The sequence below is a fragment of the Elephas maximus genome, chromosome 9, assembly GCF_024166365.1.
Source record: "Elephas maximus indicus isolate mEleMax1 chromosome 9, mEleMax1 primary haplotype, whole genome shotgun sequence".
Lineage (NCBI taxonomy): Eukaryota > Metazoa > Chordata > Mammalia > Proboscidea > Elephantidae > Elephas > Elephas maximus.
Window position 1 is genome coordinate 74,118,743 of NC_064827.1, and position 24,861 is coordinate 74,143,603.

At 37.0% G+C, this 24,861-nt stretch overlaps 2 protein-coding genes across 12 annotated transcripts in view; both read left to right on the top strand.

Moving 5' to 3' along the window:
* RABGAP1 (RAB GTPase activating protein 1) overlaps positions 1–24,861 on the top strand; it is a 176,176-nt gene that overhangs the window by 97,901 nt on the left and 53,414 nt on the right. The window contains exons 1-2 of one of the 11 annotated variants that reach the window (XM_049896831.1): positions 9,325–9,496; positions 11,362–11,515. The exons of 9 other annotated variants lie outside the window; for them this stretch is intronic. In XM_049896831.1, the coding sequence (XP_049752788.1) occupies positions 11,456–11,515 (60 nt within the window). In that variant the 5' untranslated portion in view covers positions 9,325–9,496; positions 11,362–11,455. Of the gene's footprint in view, positions 1–9,324; positions 9,497–11,361; positions 11,516–24,861 lie in introns of those variants that run through there. One more of the 11 variants, XM_049896832.1, reaches the window with a different exon arrangement.
* On the top strand, positions 673–9,282 carry GPR21 (G protein-coupled receptor 21). Its single transcript, XM_049896842.1, has one exon. It carries the CDS (start codon positions 903–905, stop codon positions 1,950–1,952), a length of 1,050 nt encoding a protein of 349 aa, XP_049752799.1. The 5' UTR covers positions 673–902; the 3' UTR covers positions 1,953–9,282.

Below are 24,861 nucleotides of genomic sequence, written 5' to 3' on the forward strand. Positions count from 1 at the left end.
GCTGAAGCACATTCCTGCTTTTCAAGGCTTTCTGTTAAGGATATGTTGTGGCTTTTGTTTGGATTGCAGCATACACAATTACAGGTAATACACTGAAATTGAGCTAAGTAGATAAATTTTCTTGTAATGATTTTAGAGAGGCAAAATATCACATCGGAATCAATGGAAATAAGTTATCTTGGCTAATTTTATTGGTGGTAATTATAGTGAAATGTTTTCAGAAATGTTGAGGTAATGAGAGGGGAGAAAAACTTAAACATATTCCTTCTCTCCCCACAAAAGGCACAAATGAAAGGAAATGAGGTGGATTGATTGGACTGCTATTCATTTTGTTTTACGTTAACCTTGAAAGCTTGCTGTTGCTGTGCCTCCTCCATAGAGTAAAGACCAGTTATGCGGGTGCTACTGGGGTAGCCATGGGTATCTGGTGGGAAGAGTAATAACAGCCAGGTTCTTTGATCAGGGTATTAGATGTAAAATGTAAAATGCTCTCTCCTTTTCTTCTGTCAGCTGTTTAGAGGAGACTCATTACAACTCCTGCTGAAGCTCCTAATCTTCCTTCCTTCTCTTCTGCCCCTTCCCCCTACCCTCACTTGGCCTGAAGACATTGTCCCCAGAGTTTGCATTACTCCCCTGGTGCTATGTGTATGGTGAACCTGCCACTATGGCCGCATCTGGGACTGGCCAGACAACTGCTGCTGGCTCTCGCTATTCCAAGAAGGATTTAAAGGGGAATTGTACTGCAGGCAATGTCCCAAAGCAGCAGCATCAGGAGCTTGGGGACTAAGGCTCCTTTGACATTATCACACACAGAGCTGACCGCAATGACAGCAGCTGCTCCTTCGAACTGCCGGCAGCAGCCAAGCGGCAGCATGAAATGAGAGATCACTCCTGAGCTCAAGATGAACTTCACCTTGGATGGAAATCAGAGCAGCCGCCCCTTTTGCCTCCTAGCATTTGGTTATTTGGAAACTGTCAATTTTTGCCTTTTGGAAGTGCTGATTATTGTCTTTCTAACTGTATTGATTATTTCTGGCAATATCGTTGTGATTTTTGTATTTCACTGTGCACCTTTGTTGAACCACCACACTACAAGTTATTTTATACAGACTATGGCATATGCTGACCTTTTGGTCGGGGTAAGCTGCTTAGTCCCTTCTTCATCGCTTCTCCACTACCCCCTTCCGATAGAGGAGTCCTTGACCTGCCAGGTATTTGGTTTTATAGTATCAGTTCTGAAGAGTGTCTCCATGGCCTCTCTGGCCTGCATCAGCATCGACAGATATATTGCTATCACTAAACCTTTAACCTATAACACCCTGGTTACACCCTGGAGGCTACGCCTGTGTATCTTACTGATTTGGCTATACTCCACCCTGGTCTTCCTGCCTTCCTTTTTCCAATGGGGCAAACCTGGATATCATGGAGATGTGTTTCAGTGGTGTGCAGATTCCTGGCACACGGACCCCTACTTCACCTTGTTCATTGTGATGATGTTATATGCCCCAGCAGCCCTCATTGTGTGCTTCACCTATTTCAACATCTTCCGCATATGCCAACAGCACACAAAGGAAATCAGTGAAAGGCAAGCCCGCTTCAGCAGCCAGAGTGCAAAGGCTGGGGAAGTGCAGGCTTGTCCCGATAAGCGCTATGCCATGGTCCTGTTCCGAATCACTAGTGTATTTTATGTCCTCTGGTTGCCGTATATCATCTACTTCTTGTTGGAGAGCTCCACTGGCTACAGCAACCACTTTGCATCTTTCTTGACCACCTGGCTGGCTATTAGTAACAGTTTCTGCAACTGTGTCATTTATAGTCTCTCCAACAGTGTCTTCCAAAGGGGATTGAAGCATCTCTCAGGGGCCATGTGTACTTCTTGTGCGAGTCATACCACAGCCAAGGACCCTTACACAGTTAGGAGCAAAGGCCCACCTAATGGATGCCAGGTCTGAAGTGGAACAACTATTGGGTCACTGCGTGTGTGTGTGTGTGTGCGCACGCGCGTCTGCGTATGTGTCGGTGTGCGTTTTCCTTTTTGTCTCTTTGTATTTCTAGTTTACCAGGAAATCTGGGACAAAATTATTTGACTTTGCAGCAATAACAAATGATCCATCCAAAATACCTTCTGAGTTTGCATAAATTATTTACTAAACAATATTTTTGAACCAGAAAAATTGGGACCATGACCATGACATTCCCTTGATTCAAATTTTTGAAATGCCGTGGAAGTGACTCCAGTCCTCAGATTTAAAATGAGCAAAGCCGTATCTAACACTTCTCTCCGGCTGGCACAACTGAACCTAGGTGTGAAAAGCTTCAGCATTTAAAAAAGTTATCATTTACTTGACACTTTCTGGGTTCTTTCCAGCTGTTCGAGCTTCATGTGCAGTTGATTTCTTTTAACTGGGAATATTAAAATACAGTGATGAATTAATACAAATTATTTATATATATACATATACAGGAGCCCTGGTGGCGCAGGGGTTAACCAAAAGGTCGGCAGTTCGAATCCACCCAGCCGCTCCTTGGAAACCCTATTGGGCAGCTCTGCTCTGTCCTATAGGGTCGTTAAGAGTCAGAAGTGACTCGATGGCAATGGATTTGTTTTGTTTTGTTTTTGGAGATATATATATATATTTATGCCAAAGTACACCTAACTGTACGTTTCAGCACTTTCATTTAGAAATTCAAATGTTTTATGTTTTATTCCCTTGAGAGAAATCTCAGTGGTGAATGAACAATTACAATGAACCATGAAGCAGAAGTACTTTCAGATCATATGGTTTATGAAAAACTGAGCTAATCTTTGTGCCCTGCTTCACAGAGATCTAAAAAAATGTGTGCATAAAAGTGATTGTGTTGTGTTGTCGAATTTGTGCCTATGCCTTTGTGTATGTGTGTATAGAGAATATTTGAATTGAGTTAGATTTCTCTTTTACAACAAAACGTGTTTTAATAAGCTAAAAAAGTAATTAAATGATAGGCTGATGGCTGCCATTTTTATAATGGTAAAAAAGTATAAAATGTGTCTTCTCTGTTGTTTTAATACAAAAACTTGACATATTAGAGCATCAGGGAGAAGTACATCATGAGTAACTGAATCAAAAAATACACATTTAACTAGTTCGTTTTGAAAATAGAAGGGGGTAAATTGAGGTGGTTTTGTGGTTAAACCGAATCAGTTAATATAATAACAGCTAACTCATTTTGGAAAAAAAAAATAATTTTTTTTATGTTAGTATTAAGGAGTCCCTATTTGAAGGTGGGAAAAAAGACTTCTGGTTAGTCTAAGTCTCTATTATTGCTATTCTCCTTCTGAAGAAAAAACTTTGGGGTACAGTTCTTTCCTTAGGAGCAGTCTTCTTTTTTTAAGCCAAACTACTCACCAAATCTAAGGATTTATTGTTGTTCTGTAGCTTTATTATTGAAAGTGGTGTGTGTTTGTATGTAGTTACGATGTTTTGTTCTTAAAAGTGACTGTCTTTGGAGCAAGAGGTTTATTTTTTGAAAACGAGGGTTTCCCAGCAGCTCCAAGCATGAGACTATTTCCTCTACTGCTTTACTGGTTTTAATATTTTGGGAATGTTCAGGGTACTTATTTGATCTCTGCCTTTGGCTAGATGTTGTAATCTGAATGCGACAGTGGTGTCCAGTGAGATGGAATATGGAAGAAACCCAAGGGACATGGGTTCCTGAATCCGAGAAAGGACATGGATATTTATAAAACAGGCAGATATGCTTTTGGTTTTCCATCATGATATTAGAGCACTCTCTTCTTATTTTAAATAAAGGGCAGCATTCTTATGATTTTCGATTTTAAACATCAGTTTGATTTTAACCTCGTGTAGACTATTTAAACTTTTTTATTTTAAATGAATAAGTGTTATATAAAACACCCAAACTTCAAATTCTGGTTTTTTTGCAAAAGCTTGCTTATTCTTCATATTTAGTATTGGAAAAATTTGATTCTGAGGTCTTTCAAAATTTAGAAATCATACTGAAATAACAAGTTATGTTAGAAATGACTTTTTAAATTGCCATTTCGATTGGAAAACCTTTTTGTTGGATTTTGAAAAACAATTGTATGCGTTTTCCCTTTCCTTAAGTGGTAGAGATCTAAAAAGCAAAATTTACCTTTTTTCATATATAGTCAGCTTTGTATGATTTGCTTGTGAAAATTGCTTAGCAATATGGGAATTTTTTAAGACTGTAATTTTTATAGGAAACCGATATTAAATCAGTAGGTTTTACTTTCTTTTTTCCTCCAAAAGGGTTCCATCTTATGAGAATGAAAAAAGAGAAAATGTATGTTTAATTTCTTGTAATGACCAATCAAGCTGGTCCTTTAATAACTGAAAAGATGATGATTCTTTTAATTAATGCTTTTGTTTATGGATTTCCTACATTATTTTCCTAGGACCAAATTCAGATGTCATTAGAGGCATTTTTTCACTTTCACTTTTTCAAATTCCATTAGGGGCATTGGAATCTCCATGAATGTCGCAGTATAAACTAAAGTTGAAGCTAAGGAGATAGAGTGATTTTTAACAAAAATAAAGATACCTCTTTTCCCTCCCCCAAACGGATACTTTCTTATCATAAACCTTTCCAGTTTATCTTGTCTTCATTTTGCTGTATAAACTCTAAGATTTCTCTCAAATTCTATTATTTTCACATTCTCTGTACTTTGTGTGTCTGTGTGTGTGTGTGTGTTTTGGAGAGTGGAGGGGGCTTGGATCAATCATACAATCTTCAGTGATTTGGGGCAGTTTCTGTGTGATGTGTTTTGAGAGTTTGTGTTTTAAGTAACCTTTCATCCTGGCATATTTAATAAAACATTTGACATTTGGCTTAAATACCAATTTGACTAGTTCAGAATTAGGAAAAATATGTATTTTTAGACTCAGTTACCTTGGGCTTTGGCAGGACAGCTCATTTAACTTTATATGGTATATGGCTGGTAACAGAGGAGGCATAAGCTTTTGGTGATTGAGTTGAAATTATTTCATACTAAATTTGAAATAAGATTATACTAATTATTGTATTTGTTGTATGTTTTAATATAACGATTTCAGGGAAAGTGTGTTTTCCTCTTAGGGGGTCAAAGGTGATCACAAATGGACAAGCGTTCCATTTTAGTGGAAGAACTGTACGAGAGTGAATATTTGAATTTTGCATGGACCTGTTGACTGTTATCAGAATTGCATTTAGAAAATAGTTTTCTTTAAGCTTCATTGCTGGATAAGTTCTCTCTGAGCCTTTTATAAAGGCTATTTTTTTTTTTTACTTGAATAATAAATAGCCTCAGTGTTTTAAGAATTGAGAAAACTTGAATTTTTGTAATATATGCATTGTCCACCTCTTTGAACTTGAAAATGAAGCGGCAGGGATATAGGCTCCAGGTTAGTGGAGTGGTTTCACTGAGGATTTCCTCAGCTTTTCTGGTTTAATTGAAAATCTGCACAGTGGCTTTGTAGAAAATATCTTAATTTCACTGACTGTGTTTTTGTATCATAAATTTGGTTAATAATTTATTGTCATGCGAGCAGATTTTGGGTAGTTGAAGGATGCAGAATGGTGACAGTATGAGATTTTTGAAGCCTTCATAAATCATTTTATGTGGTGATTTTTGCTTAATATTTTGCCTTTGAGGTTTAAGAAAAACTGAATTGAGTGTACATATTATTAATGTATTTTGCAGACCATGATAGTACTTTAGACATTTCTGTGGCTGTAAATGAGTCATTTAGCTTTTCTTCAAAATTTGGGTAACCAGAGGGTAGCAGGATAGAATAAAAATGAACTTTGAGCTGGGAATCAAAAAATCTGGGTTTCTGTTACTAATTAACTAGTTTTGTAAGTTAGGGCAAATTGATTTTCTGAGTACTTAATTTCTTCTGTAAAAGGAGATAACGCTCCCTTTATACCTCATAGGTTACTTTGAGGATTGAGTTAGATAATGGATGTGAAATACTTTGTAAATTGCAAAGTACTGTACAAATAAAAATATTACTGTCATTTGTTCTGCCATGCTTTTACATGTAAGGAAGCCATACATTGTAATGTGGTGCTCCCCACATTAAGATCTTTAAAACTCAATGCTAGATCACTATACCATGCTACTTACCAATCACCAACTTGAGAAGAGAGGAAAGGTAAATCATCGCCTGACTAAAATGACAGTAGCTTTAAATTCAACGTAAAACTGCTTATATTTATGTTCTTTCTTTGTCTGCTAACTCTCTGGCAAGAGACATGTCTCTTCATATCTTTTTTCCCCAAAATCTAACATAGGATTTGGCTCAGAGTAGAAGTTTTAATAAATTTTACGTTATGAATGACCCTTTCTAATTATTACTTCTAGTTGTATTATTCTTTTAGTTAAATTTTCTTCTTTTGTTACTTGTCTTTTAGTGTCATTTCTTGTATGTCTCACTAGTCTTACAAACCTGAAACTCATTCTTTCCCTTTAAAGTGGTTATGTATCACTGCTCTTATCTTTTATCATAAAAGCTAGTTATTTTATGATTTAGTACACAAAGGGCAGCCTTATTCCTTTATTCTTAAAGTCTGGGAAAGCAACTAAGCTTGGTTTGCATGTAAAAAAACAAAAAATCAATGCCGTTTAGTGGATTCCAACTCATAGCGACCCTAAAGGACAGAGTAGAACTACCCCGAAAAGGTTTCCAAGGAGCACCTGGTGGATTTGAACTGCTGACCTTTTTGGTTAGCAGCCAGGCTCTTAACTACTGCACCACCAGGGCTTGGTTTACATGTAGTGCCTACAAACTGCCTGGCTGGAAAAGCAAGATATTATGAAAATAACTATAAAAGTTAACTATCAGATAATTAAAGACATTTAGTATATAAAATGACAAATCATGTTTAGTAAAGGCGTTAAAAAGAGGAGAAGTTGAGCTAGAAAGGACTTTAGAGATCATTTGGTCTGAATCTCTTGTTTTGCAGACAGGGAACTGGCTCAACATCTATTTATAATAAAACCCAGACTTCCTGCTTCCTAATCTGTGCCCTTTCCTACACTACTGTGCTGCCTTTGCAGAGGAGCTAGGATTCTAGGCATGGGAAGCATTATAAATAGCAATATAAATGTTAATTGAGGCTTATTCTATTTCAGTAGAATTTTATAAATATCATTTTATTTAATCCTTCTAGCACCATAGGAGCTAGTCACTATTATTAACTCCATTATACAGATGAGGAAACTGAGGATTAGAGTTGCCAGAGTCCCCTGAGTAATAAGTGGAAGATCTGGGGTTCAAACCTAAGCCTTTCTGACTCCAAAGCTTACGCTTTTAATCCATTTAATTCTCAGAGCAACCTATCAGGTAGGTATTTTTATTATCCCTATATTACAGGTGTGGAAACCCTGGTGGCATAGTGGTTTAGAGATGCGGCTGCTAACCAAAAGGTCAGCGGTTCGAATCTACGAGGGGCTGCCTTGGAAACCCTGTGGGACAGTTCTGCTCTGTCCTATAGGATCACTATGAGTCAGAATCGACCCAACAGCAACGGGTTTGGTTTCGGGTGGTTTTATATTACAGATGAGGAAATTTAGGTTTAGAGAAGTTTAGAAACTTTTCCAAGGTTACACTTCTAGCAAGTGACAGTATTAGGATTCAAATCCAGTTCTTTGACTGTAAAGCCTGTGTTCTTCACCAATACATAAACTAACTCTGAGATTTGAAAAAACATAGGGCAGACTTCCTGTTAAATATAGCAGACTATGTAAGTTTAACTCTGTTAACGTCACTAAAAAGAATAGTATAAGTGTAATCTATATAGACAGTAGAAGGGGACCAGAGATGATAGCAGATGAATAATGCCAATGAAATTTTGTAACATAGAAACCCACTGGCCAAGTGATAACTGACTCAGCAGAACGGACAGAGCTGAATCCTGAAGTCAAGGGGGATGAATAAAAGAAGCAGGCTGATTTATCCACGTAACCTTGGAAATAGAGGGGAATTGGATTCCTGAGATGCCTATAACAGGGAATATGGGGCTGAAAACAGAGGAATACTTTTGATAGAAAGCTTATATAATGCACATTCAGATACTGTCACCTCCCGAGCTCCCACTTTACTCCACCCCAACCTGGCTCAAGCAGGCAGCTGTTTTTTACCATCCAAGCAGAAGACAGGAGGTTTTTCTCTTTGGAGACTTGGGACTACAAATACTCTGGATACAAGGCATAGCTGAGAATGGGACTAAGGTACTTTGCTGAAAAATAAGTTTCAAGAGAAAGTCCATTTATTAAATAAGCAGCCCTCCTGTCCCACTTCACTTCCAAAATGCTCTTAGCCAACCTTAAGCTCTGTAAGCAGGACATAAGAGATGTCAAGCCTGGGGAGAGGGTTCACATTACCTGCCTGATAACCTTACGGTGATACTCATCAGTCCATGGATCCCACCCATGCATACAGAGTTTCCAGTTAATTTTTACTTCTTTCAATATTAACAGACAGCCAGGTATCATTGGACTTTTGAGAAAAACCTCTCAGATAAAATGCAGAGTGTAGAACAAAGGAAATCAGAGGAAACAGAGATAATGCAGGTCACAGAAGAAAATTTTCCCAAAAAATTACAAGTGTAACTAAAATTTTCAGAGAAGGTTTTGCACCCATTAAAAGAGAACAGGGTGCCATAAGAAAGAAACATTAAGAGAACAAGAAAGGTCTTGAGATTTAAATATAATAAAAGAGGTTTTTAAAAATCAGCAGAACGGTTGGAAGATAAAGTTGAAGTATGCCAGATAGTGTTGGGGTATGGGGGGAGACAAAGAGATTGGTAAGTAGTAGGTGAAAAGCAAGACAATTAGAGACTTAATCAGGGAAGCCCAATGTCTGGCCAGCAGGATTTCAAGAAACAGAGAAAAAGGAGGAGGTTCTCAAATAATCACAAGAAAATTTTCTATAACTGAAGGATATGAGTTTCTATCTATAATGAAAAGGCTGAGCATAATGAAAGAAAAAGACTCAAGCCATGGCAAATCATAAAATTTCAGAACACCGAGGATAAAGAAAAATCCTGGGCTGGGATAGGGGTGGGAGAGTAGAAACATTCAAAGTATAGGGATCTGAATAGCACTGAACTTTCATTCACATAGAAGCAAGAAGATAACGGGGAGTAACTTCAAAATTTTGAGAATTGATTTCTAATCAAGAATTTTATGCCAGTCAAACTATCATTCAAGTGGGAGGGTAAAATAAACCCATTTTGAGATATGCAGGGTCTCAAAACATTTACCTGCCTTACATACTTTCTCAGGAAATTACTGAAAGATATACTTCCCTACAATGAGGGATGAAACCAAGAAAGAAGATACAGAACCCAGGAAACAGGGACTCCAACACAGGCAAGAGGTGAAGAGAATTTCCATAGTGATGGGGAAGGAAAGCCCTAGGAGGACAGCTGTGCAGCAGACCTAGAGAGCACCTTATCCAGATTGGAACAGGAGGAAGGAAGGCCCTAGGAGGTATGTCTCTAGGAAAAAAACAATTGAGTTTTGACTACATGGAGAGAGGATTTTACAGTTCTGTCAGATTTGTAGGGGAAGAATTGTTGATAGATATGTAGAAAACCAAGCCAAGAAACAGCAATTAAATAACTGCAGAAAAATAGAAAATTGAAGGAATCTAATCGTAATATACTCTGTGGCTCATTTGTAAACAGAATTGATTTAACCCAAAAATTGTAGGAAACTCTGTTGAGAGAATGAGGGAAAGGGAAGTGTGTGTCTGTGTGTGTGTGGTATAAAACAGCTACAGTGTTGTCTTCCATACTAGAAAGTCTGAAGATAGTACCTAAAAGTGAAAACCTAAGAAAATAACAATTTAAGCATTTTATTGAGAAAGTCTGAAGATAGTACCTAAAAGTGAAAACCTAAGAAAATAACAATTTAAGCATTTTATTGAGAAATATGAAGAAAACCAAAAGAAAGGGAAAAAAAAAGATGGATATTGTTGCCTCCGGGGAGTAGGGAAGCAGGATGGAAGAAGTGAGGAATCTGCTGCTTTTTATAATAAGTCTCATATTATTTAAACTTTACACCTACATAGGTTTATTACTTTTTTATGAAAAGCATAGATCACATTTAGGAAAAGGCGAATAAGTTTCAGCAGAAGTAAGGGGAAACCAGGGAGGAAGCATAGGTGGAGAACATACTACTGAAGAAGGAGATGGGGGCATAATAGCATTGTATTATCTATGGCCCTTTACACAACAATTTTCTATTCATCATCATATTTCATCTTCCTAGGAAGATAACCAAAGGCAATATTATTCCTCTTTTTATTTCATGGAAACTGAGCTTTAGGGATGTAAGACTGATCCACTGTGTCATTCTATATCACAGATATTTGTTTCTGTCTTTTCAAATTTTTTAATTTTGGTTTTTTACCAAGATACAAAGTACTGGAAAGCATTTTCTTTGACATCATAGGAAGAAATAAATGAATATAAATGTCTCTGTGTGTGTACACGTACATATACATGGATGTATGTGTACATATATTTATATAATGCATATGTGGGTATACTGGTACACAAGTATCTATATTACAGGACCTGGTGTTATGAGATCATGAGAGAAAAGCAGAGTGTTGTATATTGTTCATAGATAAGGAGTTTGGCACCAAATGAATTCCTTAGAAGGCAGCATATAAGATGGGCTAGGCTTTGGGTAGAGTAGAATTTCAGATAGTCTCATTCCCCCATCCCCATACATGTATCCTCTGAATCAGATTGACAAAGTATCCAGCTGGGCAGGATTAAAGGAACCCAAGGGATCGATAGACAAAAGACGGTGATAAAATGACTCACAGTTACCAACAATATATGAGATAAAGTCCTTTGCAAAAAAAGTACATCTTTATGTTAAATTACTAATTGTAGTCTTTTAATGAGAGATTTATTGGCTTGTTATGAAAAGAAAATATAAAAGTGACAGTGTTTTCAGAGTAAAACTTAAATTCTGTGTCTGTGAGCTTTCAGTAAATATTTACTGAATTAAATAAGTATGACAGTTTTTGAAGAAAAAGCAAAAGTTACAGCATTTAAGGCAGCATGATTTATTTCTGGAATTGATTCTAGAAAAACTGAGGAAACCCCTACTGTCAAAGCCATTTATAGCTAGACCCCTCCCCCAAAAAAAAATTTTTTTTAAGGCCATTTGTGGGTCTCTGACGTCATTATCTCCTAAAGAATAGAATCTGACTTTCAAGTCTTTTCATTTAAAAAGCTCCTCCTCTTCATGCCATGATATTTGTAAGAATAGAAACTATTCCTACTTAGGTTATGTTAAAATCATGAATTATATTGAAGGTATGTTATATCCCATAGAGCACTGGAGATACAGTCAAAAAAAATTTTACGTCATAGTTCTGACAGTTTATTATGTAATCTGTCTGAACTTCAGAAGGATCCTCATCTTTAAATGAAGATGACACCAACATTACAGGAGTCAGTTCAAGATCATATGCATGTTACATTGACAGTAAGTCACTTTAACTTGTTATTGTTAATGATTATACTCTTGGGTCTTTTTTTTTTTTTTTTTTTTTCCTTTGATGTATGGGTTTGGCGTCTCTGGCCCTTTTTTTTCCACTCTGTAATATGGGATAATATACCTTCATTAGAATTACTGTGAAAATTAGATACTATCTGTCGCATCTAAAGTGTGTAGAATTGTGCTTGGTACATTGTAGAAGCTCAGTAAAAGGTTACTACCATAATTTTTTGTTGCACAGAGGCCAGAATCTCCCAGTGACTTTCAAGGCCTGCTGCAAATTGGCAGGTACCCTCAGAAGAAAAGCTCTGTGAGAATGTGGAGCTGCCTGGTGTGCTTCCTTCTCTTGGGGAACATAACCTCTCAAGTCCTGCCTCTGATGGTTTACTCCAGTGCTTTCGAATTGATGTTTTATGTACTTTGTCCTGCTTTTGTAGTGTGTTCTGCAGGAGGGTTCGTCCCATACAACTTGTTGGACATTAAGATATATATAATAAAAGTTAGGTATATTTCATCATAGAACAAATCATTGGGGTATACAGTGAGAGCTTTAATAGTTGAGACGTGGAAAGGAAATTTGGAGCTGAAGTGGTAAAGAATTGTCACTTGAATTAAACTTTAAAAATGAGTTGGTCTGTAGTCTTGGGGGACATCTAGGTCAATTGGCATAACATAGTTCATAAAGACAATGTTCTACATCTTACTTGGTTGAGTAGCGTCTGGGGTCTTAAAAGCTTGTGAGGAGCCATCTATGATACAACTCTTGGTCTCTTTCCATCTGGAGCAAAAGAGAGTGAAGAAAACCAAAGACTTAAGGAAGCAATTAGTCCAAAGAACTAATGGACCACAGGAATCACAGCCTCCACTAGACAGACCAGAAGAACTAGATGGTGCCTGGGTGCCACTACCAACTGCTCTGACCAAGATCACAATAGAAGGTCCCATTTAGAGTGGGAAAAAAATACAGAACAAAACTCAAATTCCGAAAAAAAAAAAAAAAAAAGACCAGACTTACTGGTTCAATAGAGACTGGAGAAACCCCCAAGACTGTGGCCCTTAGACACCCTTCTAACTTAGAACTGAAGCCATCCCCAGAGATCACCTTTCACCCAAATAATAGACAGGCCTACAAAATAAACAGTAAACCTGTGAGGAAAGAGCTCCTTAGAACAGTCATATCTGTATGAGAGCAAAAGGGCAACATCTGCTCAAAAGCAAAGATGAGAAGAAAGCAGGAAGGGGCAGGAAAACCAGATGAATGGAAATGTAGAACTCAGGATGAAAATGGGGAGAGTGCTGACACATTGTGGGGACTGCCACCAATGTCCCGGAACATTTGTATTTAAATTATTGATTGGGAAATTAATTTGCTTTGTAAACCTTCACCTAAAGCCCAATAAAATATTTTTAAAAATGAGTTGGTCTTAAGAAAATAAAACTGTGGCAAAGAGCATTTTGAGCTTCAAAGGCCTGATGAAGAGGACCCATTTTTATGTTCATGAATAAAGAGACCATTTAAAGTGCAGTGATTAAAAGTATGTGCTGAGAGGCAGACAGATCCTGGGTTCGAACCTTAGCCCTGCTGCTTACTAGCTGCAAGACCTGGGGCAAGGTACATAGTCTCTCGCAGTCTGTTTTCTTAGCTATGGAGTGAATAGCATTATCTCATAGGATTAAATGAGCTAGTAATGCATGTGAAGCTCTTAGCATACTGCTTGGCACGAAGTGAACACTCAGTAAATGTCAGCTGCTGCTGCTATCTTCCTTTTGAACAGGGTGAACAGGTGCAGCAGAGGTTTCAAGTTGTGACATAATAGGGAGTAAAGTCAGAATGATAAATTGGGGCTGCCTAGTCTGGAATAACTGGCTAAGGAGTTTGATTCTGATTACAAAAATGGAGATAAGCTTAAGATTTTTGAGTAGGTGAATGGCATAAATATGGGATCCTAAAATGACAAAGCTGGAAAGTCCTTAGAGGTCATGATCTAGAAACCTTTTTTCAGTTCCAAAACTGGACTAGAACCCAGGGCTTATACCTGAGGCAAAGTCTCAGTTCTGCCACAAAAATAAATCCAAAGGATTGTGTGACATTTGTCAAGTGCTTGAAAATAGCTGTTTCCAGGAGGTTTGGAAAAAAGAGAAGCAGGGAAACAAATGGAATACATACTGTAGGAAACAAGTGTTCAGGTTTTGGCTTGTGTTAAAATAAATAAAAATAGTTTTCCCATAGGTACCTTTCAGTGAAACAAATTAAGATTTGAAAAGTCTTAAATTCTTTTGATCACTGTTAACAACCTGAGAGATGTTTGTTAGGGGGAGTAAAACTAAACATGGGTAGTTCTAGAATGCTTTCGGTGGTATTTATAATATTTGTACTGCTGGTAATATTCGAAGGTTAAGTTTTTGCTTAAATAAAATTGAAGATCACTGATTGTCTAGTGACTTTTTTTTATTGTGGTAAATATATATGTAACAAACTATTTGCCATTTCAACATCTGTACATGTACAATTCAGTGGCATTAATTACATTCATCATGTTGTGTAACCATCACCACAATCCATTTCCAAATTTTCCCCTCACCCTTAATAGAAGCTCATTGCCATCTAGACAGTGACTCCCCACTCCCTGCCTTCTTCCTGCCCTTGATAACCACAATAAACTTTGGTCGCTATACCTTTGCCTAGTCTAGATAGTTCATGTAAGTGAGATCGTACAATCTTTGTCTTTTTGTGACTGACTTATTTCACTCAGCATAATGTTTTCAGGGTTCATCCGTGTTGTATCATGTATCAGGACTTCATTTCTCTTCGTGGCTGAATAGCATTCCAGTGTACCACATTTTGTTTATCCATTCATCTGTTGCTCAACATTTAGGTTGTTTCTACCTTTTGGTTATTGTGAATAGTGCTGCAATGAATATCCGATATATGGCTCCTCAAAATTTTCTCCCGGTCTGTAGATTGCCTCTTCCCTTTGTTGATAAACTTTTATTAAAGTCGTCGTAGTTTCCCAATAATTTTAAGTAAAAACACATAAAAAGAATTCCAGGAGGTCCCTTTAAGACATGTTCTAAACCTTTTATTACTACATAGGCACTGACAGATGTTGGTTGGGATTATTTCTGCTATGCCGACAATTTTTAAGTTTTTTGGTAAATAGAAAAACTTTTTTTTTTTTTTTAACTTACTTACCACTTGTCATGGATTCAATTGTGTTCCCCAAAAGTATCTGTCAACTTAGCTGGATCATGAGTCCCAGTATTGTCTGATTGTCCACCGTTTTATGTGATTTTCCTATATGTTGTAAATCCTATCACTATGATGTAATAAAATGGATTAGCAGCAATTATATTGATGAGTTCTACCAGTTAGGTAATGTCTTAAGCCTTTCTCTTTTGAGATATAAAAGAGACAAGTGAGCAGAGAGACATGGGGACCTCATACCACCAAGAAAGCAGCACTGGGAGCAGAGCACATCCTTTGGACCTGAGGTTCCTGCACTGAGATGCTCCCAGACCAGAGGAAAGACTGATGACAAAGACCTTCATCCAGAGCCGACAGAGAAAGCCTTTCCCTGGAGCCAGTGCCCTGAATTTGGACTTGTAGCCTACTGGACTGTGAGAGAATAAACTCTTTGTTAAAACCACCCACTTGTGGTATTTCTGTTATAGCAGCAGTAGATGACTAAGACACCACTTTATACATTAACTTACATATCCCGAGAGCTATATAAAAATATTTAATTAAAATAAACATTGAAACCCAGAATACGTTGGTGGTGGTGTTAGGTGCCGTTGTGTTGGTTCCAACTCATAGTGACCCTGTGTACGACAGAATGAAATATCACCTGGTCTTGCGCCATCCTTGTGACCTCTGTTATACTTGAGCCTATTGTTGCAGTTACTGTGTCAGTCCATCTTTTTGAGGGTCTTCCTCTTTTTTATTGACGTTCTACCAAGCATGATGTCCTTCTCCACGGACTAGTCCCTCCTGGTACTGTATCCAAAGTACAAGAGACAAGGTCTCACAGTCCTTGCTTCTAAGGAGCGTTCTGGCTATACTTCTTCCAAGACAGATTCGTTTGTTCTTCTGGCAGTCCATGGTATATTCAGTATTCTCTGCCAGCACCATAATTCACAGGCGTCAGTTCTTCTTCAGTGCTCCTTATTCATTGTCCAGCTTTTGCATACATATGAGGTTATTGAAAACACATGGCTTGGGTCAGGCGCAGCTTAGTCCTTGAAGTGACATCTTTCCTTTTTAACACCTTATAGAGGTCTTTTGCAGCAGATTTGCCCAGTGCAATGTGTTGTTTGATTTCTTGACTGCTGCTTCCATGGGTGTTTATCATGAATCCAAGTAAAATGAAATCCTTGACAACTTCAGCCTTTTCTCCATTGATCATGATGTTGCTTATTGGTCCAATTGTGAGATTTTTATTTTTCTTATGTTGAGGTATGATCCATATTGAAGGCTGTAGTATGGATTACTTCATTAGTAAGTACTTCAAGTCCTCTTTACTTTCAGGAAGCAAGGTTGTATCATCTCTATAACCACAGGTTGTTAATGAGTCTTCCTCCAGTCCTAATGCCCTGTTCTTCATATAGTCCAGCTTCTCGGATTATTTGCCCAGCATACAGATTGAATAAGTATGGTGAAAGGATACAGCCCTGACGCACACCTTTTCTGATTTTAAACCAGACAGCATCTGCTTGTTCTGTTCGAACAACTGCCTCTTGATCTTTGTACAGGTTTCTCATGAACACAATTAAGTGTTCTGGAATTCCCGTTCTTTCCAGTGTTATCCACAATTTGTTATGACCCACACAGTCAAATGCCTTTGCATAGTCACTAAAACATAGGTAAACATCTTTCTGGTATTCTCTGCTTTCATCCAGGATCCATCTGACATCAGCAACAATATCCCTCATTTCATGTCCTCTTGTGAATTCACCTTGAATGTCTCTGGCAGCTCCCTGTGAACGTAGTGCTGTAAGCACTTCTGAATTGTCTTCAGCAAGACTTTACTTGCGTGTGATATTAATGATATTGTTGGATAATTTCCGCATCAGGCTGGATCACCTTTCTTTGGAATAGGCATAAATATGGATCTCTTCCAGGTAGCTGTCTTCCAGATTTCTTGGCATTGCATCTGTTTGTTGAAACATCTCAATTGATAATTCTGTCAATTCCTGGAGCCCTGTTTTTTGCCAGTGTCTTCAGTGCAGCTTGGACTTCTTCCTTCACTACCATCGGTTCTTGACTATATGCTACCTCCTGAAATGACTGAAGGTCAGCTGATTGTTTTTGGTACCGTAACTCTGTGTATTCCTTCCATCTTCTTTTGACGTTTCCTGCATCATTCAATATTTTGCCTGTAGAATCCTTCAATATTGGAACTCGAGGCTTGAGGTTTTTTTTTTTGTTTTCAGTTCTTTCAGCTCAAGAAATGCCAAGTGTGTTCTTCCAGGTCTTTGCATATGTCATTATAATACTTTACTTTGTCTTCTCAATCTGCCCTTTGAAATCTTCTGTTCAGCTCTTTTACTTCATCATTTCTTCTGTTTACTTTCAGTCTCTTCTGACATCCATTTTGGTCTTTTTTTTTTTTTCTTTTCTGTCTTTTTAATGAGCTCTTGCTTTCTTCATGTATGATATCCTTAATGTCATTCCACAGCTCATTTGGTCTTCCCCACGTGTCTGTCAATTCGACATACCATGGGGGCTTGCATGTTGCTATGATGCTGTAAGTTATGCCACCAGAATTCAGATACCACCACAGTCACCCATGGTGGACAGGTTTCAGCTGAGCTCCCAGACTGAGACAGACTAGGAAGAAAGACGAGGTGGGCTACTTCTGAAAAAAAAATTAGCCAGTAAAACCTTATGAATAACAGTGAAACATTGTCTGATATAGTGCTGGAAGATGAGCCCCTCAGATGGGAAGGCAGTCAAACAATCAGAGAGGAGCTGCCTCCTCGAAGTAAAGTCAACCTTAATGACGTGGTTGGGACCTTCGTTTGCTGATGTGGCATGATTCAAAATGAGAAGAAACAGCTGCAAACACCCATTAATAATCAGGACGTGGAATGTACCACGTATAAATCTAGGAAAATTGGGAGCTGTCAAAAATGAGATGGAATGCATAAATGTCGATATCCTAGGCATTAATGAGCTGAAATGCACTGGTATTGGCCATTTTGAATCAGACATCCGTATGGTCTACTATGCCAGGAATGACAAATTGAAGAGTAATGACACTGCATTCATCGTCAAAAAGAACCTTTCAAGATCTGTCCTGAAGTACAACACTGTCAGTAATAAGATAATATCCATACGCCTACAGGGAAAACCAGTTAATATGACTATTCAAAATTACGAACCAACCACTAATGCCAAAGATGAAGAAATGGAGATTTTTACCAACTTCTGTAGTCTGAAATTGATCAAATGTGTAATCAGGATATATTGATATTTACTGGTGATTGGAATGCGAAAGTTGGAAACAAAGAAGGATCGGTAGTTGGAAAATATGGCCTTGGTGATAGAAATGATGCCAGAGATCACGTGATAGAATTTTGCAAGACCAACAACTTCTTCATTGCTAATACCTTTTTTCAACAACATAAACAGCACCTATACACGTGGACCTTGCCAGATGGAGTACTCAGGAATCAAATGAGCTACATCTGTAGAAAGAGACGATGGAAAAGCTCAATATCATCAGTCAGAACAAGGCCAGTGGCCAACTGCAGATCATCAGTTGCTCATATGCAAGTTCAAGTTGAAGCTGAAGAAAATTAGAACAAGTCCACAAGAGCCAAAGTACGGCCTTGAGTATATCCTTAGAGACCATCTCATGAATAGATTTGGCACATGGAACACTAACAACCCAGAATATGTACCTATAAGAAAACCAGACTTGTTGCCATCAAGTCGATTCTGACTCATAGCGACTCTGTAGGACAGAGTAGAACTGCCCCATAGAAGGTTCCCAAGGCTGTAAATCTTTAGAGATGGAGACTGCCACCTCTTTCTCTTGTGGAGCGGCTGGTGGGTTCAAACCGCTGACCTTTTGGTTAGCAGCCAAGTGTGTAACCACTATACCACCAGGGCTCCTTAGATATATATATCTGTAGCCTTTGAATATGTAAGTGAATGCAGACTGCTTACAGAATTCTAAAGGCAGTTCAGCAGTTCACTGATGATGATTTGTGACCGATATCATTCAAACACAGATTCTTATTTAATGTTTGTTAATTGTTGTAAGAACAAGAAACTTCCATAGAATTGTAAAGCTGTATTTCAGTATATCTAGCCATGGTACAACTCCTTTATATTTTTGCTACTCAGTAGTCACACTTAAATTTCTGACTTGGTACTTGTTATTTTCAGAAACAGTGAAATTTTTTAAAGTAAACAATATTTGTTAAGTATTATGACACATTCGTAGCATTTTCTTGGAAGTCACAATTTAATTGATTTGTTTATATAAAAATATAGCTTGATGAATGTGAGGCTTCATATCCTCTGTGTGTTGTTAGCGGATGATTTTGAGAAGGTTTCTTTCTTAGCATATAATGCTTTATAAAACTTAAGCAAATTACAGAAGTCAAACAATACAATTATTAAGCTATTTTAAGCTGTGCTGATAGGATATTTGATATGCATTTTTACTTAGTGTTATAAAAATATAATTGAAATAAGTGTTTGGAAGTCATCATAGCTATTGGAAACATTAGTTTGGTCTATGATTTTGTATGTAACAATTTCATGTCTTCTAGCTTAGCTGATTCATAAAGTACCCCGAGAACCACCGCTGTACCTTTTTACTCAAAAATGACACGTTGTGTGTTCACTTTTGTCAGGTAACAGTTCTTGAACTTCTCCATGAGGGATTGCTGTGAAGGAGAATCAACAATAGCAAAGCAGGAAAAAGTTGACAGTGCAGTTAGCAGTTACGCCTTATCTATACATGATTCGGAAAAGTTCTGCCAAACATTGAATAATTTTCCTGTGGGAAACTTGAGCCCTAAAAGGAAATGAACATAGCTGAAGGGCTGCATATCACTTGGGATTCAGATTTATTTTTAGAATGGCACCATAATGCCATATTTGGATTGAAGCAATGTGATAGCATTATTTTATTAAACACAGAGTCATTTTTTCTGAGGAGACCATCTACTTTTTAATCACATTGCATCCTATAGATGCAGCATAATAAATAACCACTCAGCTAATACAGCATATTTTAAAAATATGTATTAGAGTTAGAAGTACTTATTTGACAAACATTTCTGAAGCCAGCTTATTGAGTGTAGATCGTATGGCATTTCATTGATTACAATAGATGGTTGGCTTTTTGTTGTACATGTTTTAGGGTAAGTTGTTCTCTTTATTGGAAGGGAAAAAGTGTAAAGGAGGATTAGAGGCATTTGGGCTTATTACGGTTATTTGATTGCCTTGAAGTGGAAGAGCTCCTTACCAAGTAAGATTGATAATAGAGAAACCCAAATGGATTTTTGCATGTGACAGATGATTTTTAAATAATCAGCAAAGATATTTCACACTGAGCTCTGCAGTATATTGGTTAGCATAGTTTAGAGGTTTAAAAAACAATACAGAAAAAAAACCTTACTGTACCATTTATAATTTAAGTGTCTATTTTTCTGTTACCTGATTTATCTTTTTTCTCGAGCGAAAACTGTGAGAGCCGGAAGTCAGTGGAACTGCCCTTTTTTTCCAAATCTCACACAAGTTTCCCACCTTTCACAGGGTGCTGTCTTACCACTTTTCTGTCGCTCATTTAGTGGAAAATATTTTTAGTTTTCCTACTCTGACAGGTTTCCGCCTTAACACAGGTTCAGCTTTCTCAGGTTTTACTGTAATTTCGCTGGGTTAAAATAAATTATGGTGTTGGTAATGTTCAGTGGATTTCGTAATTATGTACTGTCTAAAATCACAGATCTCCAGAGGTACAGGTAGGGATATTAAGTTGCAAACAAATTAAGCAACTTGCCTGAGTTCATACAAGTTAGTAAGTGGGAGAGGTAGTATTCAGAGCCACAGCTGCTTGACCCTAGAGTTTGTGTTCTGTCCATTACATTGTGCTCTAGTTGTGCTCTAGTAGAGCACCTAAATTCCTTTTTCTCCATTCTTTGTCAAAAGCCCAACTCCAGTCTTGACTCGGTTGTAGTCAGATTCTAAAATGCCTTCAGTTATCGCCATGATCATGGAAATCTAATCCCAGTCTGCTCTGTGTTTGGTGTCTTAGAGCTTTGGAATAGAAATTTTAAAATATTAAGTAAAGTAATTAAAGTATTAATTACTAAATGTATAATATTTTATTCATTTAAAAATTTTAAAGGTAAATCTCATCTGTTTTTCGTCCAGCTTTTAAAGTATATTGTTAAGTGTTAATAAATGATGGTTGTACAGAAACTATGAATTTTGTATCCAGGAGCAAATCATGAGATTAAATGTACAAAGCAGTATCTCACCCACAACCCACGAATCCAGTTTCCACTAAAATCCTGGCTGTTGCATTGGTGTGGAAGTATAGAGAACAGCACTGCGGGACAAGGAGATTTTATGGTTCCTAGTTGGAAAAAAAATACTACTAACTTGAAGAGTCCCAGTGCCAGTCACGCAGGGACAAGCGAAAATGTGTTTGCATGGGTACATATGTATTATGCTCTTGAAAGCTAAATTTAAGATAAAGGTGTGTCTGTATTGTCAGTATTAAGTGAGCCCATCAGTCATTTATTTCTAGAATTCTTGTTGATTGGACTATGAAATTCACTTGAGGTGTTTTAATTTGTTTTATATAACACATCGTACCTCATTTTACAAAGGCTTGGAAACCCTGTGGGGCAGTTCTACTCTGTCCTATGGGGTCGCTATGAGTCAGAATTGACGGCAATGAGTTTTGGTTTATTGAGGTACCTTATTAGAATATTTATAATTCAACAAAATAGAAAAAATGTAAATAAGGAAGAGATTTAGAAAATACAAGTAGAAAAGGAAGATAATATGTACACAGATATGCAGAACATAAGATGCTATGTAGTATAAGATTGGGCTGTGAATTTGGCTCTGACTTCCTGGAGGACAAAGTAAAAACAGACACTTGATCATTGTCCCTGGGGAAAAATAAATACAATTCTTTAGGAGAAAACAGAATTTTTTCTAGGGACACTGAGTAATATAATAGGAGGTGTCCTCAATACCATGAAATACAAGGCCCTACAGCAGGTTTTTTTTTTTTTTTTTTAACTGGGTCCCCAAATATGCCAGTAGTGCAATTTAGTAAAGGTGGCTCTGTGAAAGGCCAAGAGATTGTGTTAAAAAATTACATCTATCTAGTGGTCAGCCTTTTCTTTGTTGAGATTTTTTCACTTTGTTTTTATGTTTAAGAGCGTCATATATTTCTCTCTGCGTGTTATTGGGCCCTTAGTAAACTTTGCTTTTTCGTGAGTGCTGAACAGCCTTTACAAGGAAGCGGTTTCATACAAGTAAAAAGAAAAAGCCCATTTCTATGTCTGCTTTAGTTATAAGAGGCTAGAAAACAAAAGCATCTTTAATGTATTTAATATGACAGGAATTATAAATGCTACTCACTCCTGATAAGAGAATTTTATCACTTGTACAGGGTATTTTGGCGGGCCAAGAATATGGGCTAGGAAGCTAGACCTGGGTTCCAGTCCCACCTTCCTTACTTTCTAGGCGTGTGACCTTAAGCAAGTGATTTAACCTCTTTACTCAGTTGTCAAATAATAGTACCCACCTCAGAGGTTTGTTAAGAGGAATATATGATCTGTATATATATAAGTTACTTAGAACAGTGACTGCAGATAGTAAGTGCTATATACATGTTAGCGGTTGTTATTGTATTTAAATAATTATTACTATTTTGAAGTACCAAACTTTGCATACAGCGTCAGAGAATTTATAATAGTGCTTAACTCTATAATTCTCAGGCTAAGAACACTATACGTACCTTCTTTTCATTTTGCCAGAATTCCAGTGAATCCTTCCTTAAGATAGGTACAGTATTTGATTTTAAGAGACAAAACCATTTTAATTGTTACTGTTTTTCTTATCACCTTTCTTGGCTCTATAAAATTAGAAATGCTGTTACAGTTAACATGAGTACCTGCAGTTAAATTTTTAAGATTTCGCAGATTTTTGTAGGATAATTTTGGCCTTGCCCAAACAAACAAAAAAGAACACTTGTTTTCATAGACTTAAAAGTCTTATTTTTATTCCTTATCTTGTTTACTTAAGTAATTCTCATACTTCTAAAACGTATGAGATTAAGTTATAAATGATAAGAATGATACATACTTGAGAGAATGATTTTACCTAGGGGACGTTTTAAGTCTTACTTATATATCTCTTTTTAGTGAAACATCCCTTGAACTTTATTTTCCTTCTTTTGGATTTTTAGTGTATCTATTTAGGGTATTTTAAAAACTGAGCCCTTAAAATCACTTCTGACAAGCTGTAGCTGACATTTTAAGAACAAAATATGGAACAACAAAAAAAATTATTTCCGTGAAACATACTATAAAGATGGAACATGGTGTGTGTATTGGAGTAGGGTTTTTGGTGTTATTTCTCCTTTATTCTGTTTTCTTAAGTTATAACATGATTGCTTTTAACAAAGCATTTATAGCATTCTGGACTAACCTTAAGAAGAACTAACTTTTTTTTTTTTTTTTTTAAGGCAACAAGCTAGCTTTGGGAGTAAGAATCTTCCCTATGCTGGTTATTTCTCATGGCAGCCTTCCACTGCATTTTTTGTTTGGGTACTTTCTTTTTCTTCCTGCCATTCTTAGCTTTCTATTTTTCAACTTGAATTTACAAAGGGTGTGTATTCAAAGGGTTTCCTCCAGTTCCCAGTACCTTGTTAATCCTGAGAAATTACCCAGTGGGCCAATTCTCACAGTAAGGTATAAAAATAGTTGTCCAGAAAGATTACAGAATGTGAAACCACAATGATTTGAACTAATAGACTACTTTCAAACCAAAATGAGGAGAAGAAAATAGCACCAATGTTATTATTTCCTTAAATTTTTCTCTGCACAAACTATTTTAGAAGAGCTTTAAAAGAAACTAAGATAGCCTTACCATTGTTTTAATCATGTGTACTAAAAGAATATTAGAATTGAAGCCTAGAAATCAGCCACAGGAACAGAGCCTACCTCTTTGATAGTACTGTTGAGCGTATACCACAATTCAGCACTTCTGTTCCACAAATTCAATTCACCGTCTTATTGAGTGCCTAGTAAATCCAGATCGTTATTGGAAATGAATTTGGGTGGCTTAACCACTCAGCCTGTATTTTTCTTTTGTATAGTAAGGAAGTAATGCCTTTTTTTTTAAACAAGCTTTATTTTTTAAAACAGTTTTAGATGAAAATAATAAGAGTATTTACCCCACACCCAGTTTCACCTATTATTAACTAAAATCCACATTTTATTCAGATGTCTGTAGTTTTTATCTAATGTCGTTTTTCTGTTCCAAGATCCCATCCAGGATACCACATAACGTTTAGTTATCATGTCTCCTTAGGCACCCCTTGACTGTGATAGCTTCTCAGACTTTTCTTGTTGTTGATGACTTTGAGAGTTTTGAGGAAGACTGTTCAGATATTTTGTGGAATGTCCCTCAATTGGGATTGGCTTTTCTCATGAGATTATGGGTTTTGGGAAAGAAGACCACAGAGGTAAAGTGCCATTTTTATTATATCCTATCACGGGTAAATAATATCAACATGACTTATCACTGTTGATGTTGACCTTGATCATCTGACTAAGGTAATGTTTTTCAGGTTTTCTCCAATATAAAGTTACTCATTTTTCCCTTTTTCCATACTTTACTCTTTGAAAGGAAGTCACTATGCACAGCTCATATTTAAGGAGTGGAGAGTTATGTTCTCCTTCCTAGAAGGAGAATATCTATGTAAGCTATTTGTAATTCTTCTGCATGGGAGATTTGTCTCTTTTCCCCCATTTATTTATTCGTTCAGTTATTTATTTATGTAAGTATGGACTCACGAATATCGGTATTTCAGGTTATAATCCAGTATTCGTTTATTTACTTTGTTGTTCAAATTGTTCCTCCTTTGGCCATTGGGAGCACTTTCACTTGGTTCTTGTATCCCTTTAACATACCTCCATCATTATGGGTTTGTTTTCTTTGAGAATCAGAGTATTTCCATATTTTTTGGCACTACAAGATGTTCCAGGCTCATCTTGTATATTTTATGCCTCATTCCTAGCATCAGTCATTTCTTTAAGGAGCCCTTTTATTCAAGGAACTTTTATTG

Excerpts from the sequence above, each read along its gene's own strand:
- GPR21 (XM_049896842.1), top strand. The coding sequence starts at position 903 with ATGAACTTCACCTTGGATGGAAATCAGAGCAGCCGCCCCTTTTGCCTC.